Source organism: Stegastes partitus, unplaced genomic scaffold (assembly GCF_000690725.1).
Source record: "Stegastes partitus isolate 25-593 unplaced genomic scaffold, Stegastes_partitus-1.0.2 Scaffold417, whole genome shotgun sequence".
NCBI classification, from domain to species: Eukaryota; Metazoa; Chordata; class Actinopteri; family Pomacentridae; genus Stegastes; species Stegastes partitus.
In genome coordinates this window covers 298,132-307,244 of record NW_007578148.1, presented here as the reverse complement: position 1 = coordinate 307,244, position 9,113 = coordinate 298,132, and the positions used below count along the sequence as shown (strand labels likewise).

Sequence of the window (9,113 nt, the reverse complement as noted above, 5' to 3'; positions counted from 1 at the left end):
TACGATGGAAATTCAGGCAGCAGGTGACGATTCAAAACATAAAGGAACACAAAGCAGCGAGACTCTCAGGTATTCTGTGTTATTTTTAAATATTAAACTCCTGTAGGTCAATTCTTAGCATCTAAAATAATACCTGGTGAGTGAACAACATTCACAGTAGAGTGAATTAAACTTCTGTCCTTTGTTAACCTCGTTAAACGTAGCACCTTATAAATTCATTCATTTGATTCAACCCTCTGAACAGTTTCTGGCTGTTCATTTGCTCCCATCACATTTTTCTTCACTGTGGACTCAGTTTTCACTGCATTATAAAGTACTGCACATCCATGGAAACTGAACTCAACAATCATAAAAAAAATAATAATAATAAAATAGATTTTTGTTTTACAAAAATTAAATAAATCTAGAATCCACATGTACAATATTTTTCCAAGTGCTCACAAGTCTGACCAACACTGTAAATAAATAGTGAATCGAGCTTCTAGGTAGTCACCAGACTGTAGACACCAGTGGTGGGTTGTTGGGGCCAGCAAGGCCTTCTCAGCTGGTCTAAAGTCATCAGAATCACAGACTTACGTTGTGATATTTTCCCATTAGTCTTTTTACATTATTCCCAACAGTCTGTTCTCTTTAGTTCATAGTGTGTCTCTGGGCTGTGCTGCTTAGAACTTTTATCCAATCATATGTCAGCCATCGTGGGTCAAAGAAATCTGCCCTGAGGCCTTCAGGATCAAAAGTGCAGGCACAGGTAGCTTAAAATGCATTGTAATGAAACTGTGGCTTTGACCAATCAGATTTAGAGTTGGTGGTCCCAGATAACGTCAGAGCTTTCACGTCCTCTGATTGGATGGTCAGTGAGCTTAGCCAAAGCTAGCGACCCGCACAAGCTAAAACTTTATCGTAAAAGTACTGTTTGTTTTTCTTTTGCAAGTGAAGCAAGCCGACATTCTCAGCCTCACATTAACTTAAGTTTTAAATTAAAACGTATGGCAGAAACAGGACTGGACAGACCATCAGCCTCCTAAAGCAGGACTGATTGTTGGAAGTGAAGCGCTCAGCAGTGACTCAGCTGTTCATGATGAAAGAAAGCAGGATGAAACTGTGTTCAATAATCACAGGTTCTGGTGAGTAAAATATATATTTATGTCATTTTATCGGGCTGATGTTGATGCTCCTGTTAGATGTGCAGGTTCTCACCAGAGATGTTTGACAGCATAGCGGGAGTCTTAGCGACACTCCCTCCGTTAGCGTCGTTAGCATTAGCAGCTAACGAATAGCAGCGTTAGCAGCGAAGACGACGATAGAGAAACGAGTTTCTGAGGAACATTTGCGCATGTTTTACTGGGAAATATGTCAAATTTTCCAAACACGCAGCTTGAAAGTGTTTTTGTTTTTTTTTTTGACTTGATGAACTGGTTTCCTGCTTTACTGATGCCATTCATTCCGGCTACATGAGATCCTGTCTGCGGTGCATAATACTGATGGTTTCTACAGTCTGGCCTCATACTGACGGTGTTAGGAGGTGGTTGGATTCAGGTAGGACGCCACTGAAGGCCGAGGAGGAAAATACATGGCCCCCCACTGATAGATACTGTAGATATTTTAGTCTTTATAGTTTTAATCTGTCTCTCTACTTGGTCCCTCTCTGCTCTGTGTAAAGACTGTCTGCGGTTCATCCCAGATAATTTTAATTATTTAACTGCTGGTTGAAGCTGACTCACTAGTGGCTTCACAGTTGCGTCAATAATTGCAGAATTTTTCGTTTTTCACAGAACCTGTTTAATGTAAACAGTCGATTTTTGGTAATTTTTTCAGTGCGACATGTTAAAAGTTTGATTTTGATGAAATCACAAGCACCAGTTTAGTTTTTTTTTTTCTGCTGCAACCACGTGTCACACAGGTATGAGGATTCTTCAAGTTTTTAGATTTTTTTGGCTCTGATTATTGATTGTTTTTATGGGGTTTTTTTGTTTGTTTTAGGATAATGTGCTTTTCATAGCTGCCAGCAGTAAGGTCAGTAAGATTGACCTTGTCTACAAAACATTTTGGTTCACAAAAATTAAAAAAAAAAACAACAACAACCTGGAATCAACATTTACAACAGTTTCCCAAACACAAGAAATAAATAGTGACTCTAGATACTGTAATATGTAGAGTCACCATACTACATATATATATATTACTAGATATTTTACTATTTACATTTTCACTAGGTCCTACAGTTTAACTGAAAAGTCTCTCGTGGCTCCACGTGTGCACTGAGGAGCTTTTAGTGTTTCATAGAATCTGTTTAGCGTTAATTTAGGCATATTTTTAAATGGGACACGTAGAATAAAGTTTTTTCTGGGTTCTCTCCGGGTTCTCCGGCTTCCTCCCACAGTCCAGAAACATGCTGAGGTTAATTGGTGATTGTAAATTGTCCGTAGGTGTGAATGTGAGTGTGCTTGGTCGTCTGTCTCTAAGTGTAGCCCTGTGACAGACTGGTTACCTGTCCAGGTGAACCTGCCTTCACCCTGAGTCAGCAGGGATAGACTCCAGCCCTCCATGACCCTAGTGAGGATTAAGCGATGTAGAGATGGATAATGTTCACAAACCTGGTGGCAGGTTTTGGGGCTCAGAGGGACTTCACAGCTCAGAAGTGTTTCAGAAAGCCAGATTTCTGCTGGTGTTCTAGATTCTATTACACATAAGTGACACGCTGAAGATGTAATACTCTTGTTGTGTCCAGAGACATCAAAGTGTTGCTCTTTCTGGAGCAAACAGGTCCTCAGTATCTGTGGTTATTCAGGCAGCACATCATCCTTCATGAGCCCACAGACTCGTGATCTTCATTTAAAACAGCGATCCACTGACTTCTGCATGACTTCCTGCAGTTCCTGTCAGCTGATCAGGTGTAGAAGTTCTCAGCCAGCTTCCTCATCCTCTTATTGCCATGAGCAACTTCCTGCTCAACTCCTGCCATCCTGAACATACGAGTGTCAACCTCGTCCTTCCTGTCCGGTTTCAGCTCCTCTTTGCGGAGGTTCGGATGGAAGCATTTGTAATAGACGACCTTCACCAGGAGGCCAAAGATGTAAACCGCCACCACGCAGGCTGCAGGGACGGCAGGATGCAGGCGAGGAGGCGCAGCATCGGTAGCATCCGTGATCATCCTCCAGCACCAGACGCCGCAGAGCACCGATATGTCCAGCAGCACGTAGCTGTGATACAGCAGAGTCTTATTCCTGGTGCGGCCATCGACCACGCCGAACCAGTCGAAGTACCAGATGAGGCCCACGGTGGCCCGGTACAGCCACTCCCCACCGGTGCTTTCCATGAAGCTGGTCTGGCACCTCCAGGCGAAGAAGAAGAGGAGCATCCAGGAGCAGATGAAGTGGGTGAAGATGAAGCAGGGCAGCACGGAGGCGAAGAGGGCGAGGGCGACGAGGCGGGACGAGATCAGCAGCAGGTTCCACAGGAAGTGGACCAGGGAGGAAACAAAGAGCTGCTTCTGCTTGTCGGGGAGGAAGGAGCGCAGCGAGCGGTGGTAGGTGGTCACGCAGAAGGCGATGGCCAACGCCGAGCCGACCAACTTCAGCACTGAAGGAGGAAGAAGGAGGAAGAAGAGATGTCATGAGGGTAGTTAAAGTCAACTTATGCAAACTAAATCAATGAAAGAGCCGCAGAGCACTGAATCATTCCATAAAAAATCCAGAAACGTTCCCCCAGACCTCCTCAGAATCAGCTGATTCTTCATCTACAGTAACTTTAGTTTATTTAATGAAGTTCTGCCTTCATGCTGTGAATGTTTCCAGAGCTCCAGGCCCTTGAAGGTCCAGATTGATCACTTTAATGGACTTTTTCCATCATTTCTGAGCCTCAGAACTTCATCAGTACAGCAGATAGACACATGACATTTAGGAGGAAGAACACATCTGAGTTCTGCTAGAACCTGACACCAGATCAGTTCTGCATCCATCCAGGTGTTTCAGTCTGAACACTGGACCTGGTTCTGTTCATGTCCTCTGTCAGCAGCTGGTAGCATCAGTATTATGGGATGTGTCATAGTGGTACCAGTTTAATGTCTATGACACAGAGTCATAGAAACAATCACTGGTACCCTGGATGTGGTTCTGGTTCTGATCAGAGGAAACTTTACAAAGTGCATTCTGGGTAAACTTTCCAGGCTCATACCAGCATATGTGATGGTAGTTGGTCAGAACCAGTTCTAGACAATGGAAAGACCATTGGACCTCCAGAACAAACCAGCTGATCATCTGTAGACAATTTGAAACTATGACAGATCCCATGATATTGATGATCGAAGAACAGAACAGAAACCAGATCCAGTGTTCAGACTGTGACACCTGGATGGATGTAACTGATCTGGTGTCAGTTTTTAGCAGAACTCAGATGTGTTCTTCTGCTGTACTGATGAAGTTCTGAGACGTTTGAATCCCTGTTTGTTCTGTCTCTGGGATCCAGTAACAATAACAGCACTGAGACCGATCTAACAGGATCGAGACCAGAACCTCACCGTTCACGGCGTCCAGTCGACCCTCCTGCAGTCTGATGGTCAGCATCAGCACCAGCTGGGGGGCGCTCTCCGAGAACGTCTCAAAGACCTTCAGCATGGTCAGGTCGTGGCTCAGAAACACCGCCTGGCCTTGAGGGTTTTTCGAGCAAAAGCTTTTGATAGAAGTCTCCAGGACGCCGGCATGTCTGAGGACAGAACGGGACGAGTTAAGTCGAGCAGAACACCGGTTCTAACCATCAGAGCCTCAGGAGGAGAAACACTGGGAATACAGCGAGTCTGGAAATGTCCAGCAAACAGTAACTCCTGCACAACAAGAAGCAAATCAGAATCAGTCGCACCGAAGGTTCTCAGCTCAAGATGTGATGAAGCTCAGCTACAGCAGCAACAAGCGTCGTCTTACTTTGAAAAACGGCTCCAGGTGTGTTTTTACCAACTTTACAAGCTGCAGCGATTTATCAGTTATCAACCAGTAAATGAATCAGCAACTGTTCTCATCACACATGTATCGGTTTTCTAAGATGAAAATGTCTAAATTCTCTGATTTCAGCTTCTCAGATGTTCATGTTTTCTGGTTTCTTTCCTCCTCTGTGACTGAACATCCATCCAAAACAAGACATTCTTCATTTTGGCCTTTTTCAGAGCAAAACAATGGAAGTTTTGTTTTATTTACCAAATAAATAATCAGGAAAATGATCGTTTCATCCCTAAACAGTAAATAATAATAATAACAGCCACAGAAACGGCCAGGAAAGTTAAAACAAACTCAGTTTTGATATTTTTGCTTTAAAAATGACTCAAATGTTTGTTTTTTGGAGACACTATTTTCCACCATTACAGGCAGCACTTGCAGCTGAATTTATCCATAAAATATCAGAAAAAAGTTTGCTTTTGTTCTTTTTAAATGTCCAAAATGGCGCCTTTACATTCAATGAAAATGAAATATATTCATACAGCAAATAACATTTATCTTATATTTCTGCTTGAAAAATGACTCAAATCTTTAGGTTTGGGAAACAGATGGGAGTATGCTCTGGTGAACAAAACATTTGTCGTTTTAGACTTCCATTGACATTTTCCACCATTTTACAAACCAAAGAAATTACCAGGTAATCTGAAAAATATTGTAGCGACTAATCAGCGATGGAAACAATCATCAGTTGTTGTCGTGAAGGAAATTTTGGTTTAAAATCTGTCTATAAAATGGCCAAAATGGCTTAAATGGCATCTTTCCATTCACTTAACTCAAGTATATTCATATAGAACTAAAAAGAAAAACAGTAAGAGTCAAAACAAATGGAATTTTGGTGATTTTGCTTTAAAAATGACTCAAATCTTTCGGTTTGGATTTTGAAATGTCAAAAAATATCCAAGATGACACCTTTTCATTGACCAAAACCCAAAGCTGCTCATAGAGGACAAAGAAAAAGAGTAAAAACAAACTAAATGTAGGTATTGTTGCTTTGAGAATGAGTGAAATCTTTGGTTTTGGTCGACATTTTCCACCGTTTTCTGACATTTTACAGACCAAACAACTCATCAGTTGAAGGGGGAAACCGACCAGCGGTGAAAATAATCTTCTGTTGCAGCTCTACAGCGTCGATGAGCTGCATTTTGTTTGGGAAGTGACTCAGCTGGTATTTCTAAACTATTCAAAGCTGTGAATCAGGAAACTGAGGCATGACTCCTGTTTGAACTTCCTCTGTTACCGCGACAACAGCAACACCAGACTGCGGCGGGAACAAGCAGATGATCCTGCTGTTGGATTACATCATGCGAGCGCCGCACGTTTCAGTTTCTCTTCTGTTTGTTTCTGTTTCGCCATGACGTCTTAATACGATTCCTACTTTTTCTGCATTTATTCTCATGTTTTTGTCCTTCTTCCTGGATGATAACTGGCTCCAGAACTTCGTCTGGGATCAGTAAAGTTCTGTTTTATCGTAAAGAGTGCAGCTGCAGCGTTAATCATTTACAGAAAACTGGAGAACGTTTCCAAGAAATCAGATTAGGAGCCTCGGACAAAACTGAAACTACTAGAAATAACCCAAGTGAAAGTTATTACTGAAGAAAACAATAGTTTGCAGTTATTTTTATCTGTAAAACGTCAGAAAATTGTGGAAAAATGCCCAAAATGCCAACTTTACATGGACCAAACCTCATGCTTATTAATAACTACGATAAACACCAAATAAAAGTCAGAACTTATTAAATTTTGGTGTTTTTGCTTTTAAAAAATGACTGAATTATTTCACTGAATAATTAAACAGTTGATAATCTCCTTTCAGGAGTTTCATGCAAAACCAAAACTACTGGAAACAACTTAATTTCTAATAATTAATCAGCAAATTTCATCTATGAACTAAAAACAATAGTAAAAAAAAAACAATTAAAATTGCCAAAGATGGGAAGAAAAACAAGTTAAAAGTAAAAACGGATTCATTTTTGTATTTCTCTCTAAATAAGAGCTTTATGCAAAACTAGAAACAACCTCATTTTAGGTAACGTTTAGTTGCAGTTACTTTTATCTGTAAAATGTCAGAAAATCATGTTGAAGATGGTGCCTTTATACCGACCAGTACCCAAATATATTCATAGAGGACCGAGAAAAAGAGCAGAAATGAACTAAATGTTGGTGTTTTTGCCTAAAAGTTGACTCAAATCTTGAACATTTTGCACCATTTTCTGACCAAACAACTAATCAGTTAATGTGGGAAACAATTCACAGATTAAAAATAAAAGGTAATTACTGGTATTTTAATCAATACAATGAGAGATAAGAGTATAAAATGACCAAGAGGACGCCTTTATGTCAACATAAACTCATGTGTATTTATAAATAATTAAGAAAAACTGCAAATAAAAGTTTAAAAAAATACAATTTTGGTACTTTTGCTTTAGAAATGACTGATAACTGATGATCAAAATATTGGATAATCTCCTTTTAAGAGCTTCATGCAAAACAGGAACTACCAGAAACAACCTCATTTTAAATGATTAATCAAGAAACAATAGTTAGTCTGAGCTAATTTTGTCAATAAAATGAGAGAAAATGGTGAAAACTGCCCGAGATGACGCCTTTATGTCGACTGAAACTCAAATATGTTCATAAATAACTGAGAAAAACTGTAAATAAAAGTTAGACAGCGTACAATTTTGGCATGTTTGCCTTAAAAAATTACTAACGCATGACGGGTTGTCTAAACGAGCTTCATGTAAAACAGGAACTACGAGAAACACCCTCATTTTAAATGATTAATCAAGAAACAGTCTGAGCTAATTTCATCTATAAAACGAGAGATGACGCCTTCATGTCGACCTAAAGTCACGTATATTCATATTGAACTGAGAAACACTGCAGATAGAAGTCAGAAGGCGTCGCCTCGCTGCCCAGAACGTTACACAACCTGAAGTAAATCCCCAGCTGCAGCAGGTGGACCAGGCCCAGCTGGTTTCGGCTCAGGCTGCGCTCCACCCGGGTCTCCATGTGGAAGTTGTCGTAGCTGTACCAGAGCCAGCTGTAGACCTGGACCAGCACTGACGAGCCCAGCAGCAGCACCAGCAGCACCGCCAGGCTGCCGTAGGCCCGTTCCTGGTAGAAATTCACCACGGCCAACGCGTCCAGGACCACGTCCATCAGGAACAGGGGCAGGCCCGAGCAGGTGAACGCAAAGTCCAGACGGGAGTACTTGAACTCACTCATGCTGCCCGTCGAGCTGCAAACAGCAGAGAACACGTCGGTACAAACACAACTGAAAGTATGCAGAGAGACAAAGTTCAGAGTTTGAAAACCCTCCTCCAGACCGAGCCGCCTGCTGCACGTCTTAAAGGAACATCGCAGCTGTCAGGACGCTGCAGCTTTAATGTCTGAACCGAGTGCGACTTTTACTGTGAAGGGACTTCCTGTTCAGGCTGCAACAGGCGTTTACACAACAAAAACACACAAGAACAGACGACAACGTTAACAGCTGGTCTGTGCAACAGGAATACAGCAGATAAGAGTCAGAACAAACGACATTTTGGTGGTTTTTGCCATTTTCTGACATTTTAGAGCTCAAACAACTAAATTAATGGGGAATATAAACCAGAAATTAATTGATAATAAAAAATATTCTTAATTTAAAGCTAAATTCATCCATAAAATTGCCTTCTACATCAATTTTCATGGACCAAAATCCAAAAATATTCATTAAAGACAACGAAGAACACCAAATCTGAGTAAAAACAAACTTCATTTTGGTGTTTTTGCTTTAAAAATGACCCACAGATGCGTATTTTTCACCATTTTCTGACGTTTTATAGCTCAAACAACTAAATTAATGGGTATTATAATCCTGTAATTAATTGATAATAAAAATATTCTTAATTTACATTTAAATTAATCCATAAATGTCAGGAAATAGTGAAAAATGTCCAAGATGTTGCCTTTACATACATTTTCATGGACCAGAATCAAAAAATATTCATTAAACATGAAGAAAAACACAGAATCAGTGTCAAAACCAGTGTCAGTCCCTGCTGCTATTTCCTTGTTAAATAAGTGATCGGTCTTGTCTTTTCTCTGTTGTTTTCTGTTGTTGTTGTTGCATGTGTGATTGTGACA

The 9,113-nt window shown here is 40.7% G+C and overlaps 1 protein-coding gene across 1 annotated transcript; it reads right to left on the bottom strand.

The window, feature by feature from the left end:
* Window positions 1–2,505: 2,505 nt before the first annotated feature.
* LOC103360133 (XK-related protein 8-like) lies at window positions 2,506–8,271 on the bottom strand. Its single transcript, XM_008285797.1, has 3 exons — window positions 7,918–8,271; window positions 4,517–4,701; window positions 2,506–3,579 (listed from the first exon to the last, which is right to left on the bottom strand). The coding sequence occupies exons 1-3, from the start codon at window positions 8,211–8,213 to the stop codon at window positions 2,888–2,890; spliced, it is 1,173 nt and encodes a 390-aa protein (XP_008284019.1). The 5' UTR covers window positions 8,214–8,271; the 3' UTR covers window positions 2,506–2,887.
* Between the last annotated feature and the right edge of the window lie 842 nt (window positions 8,272–9,113).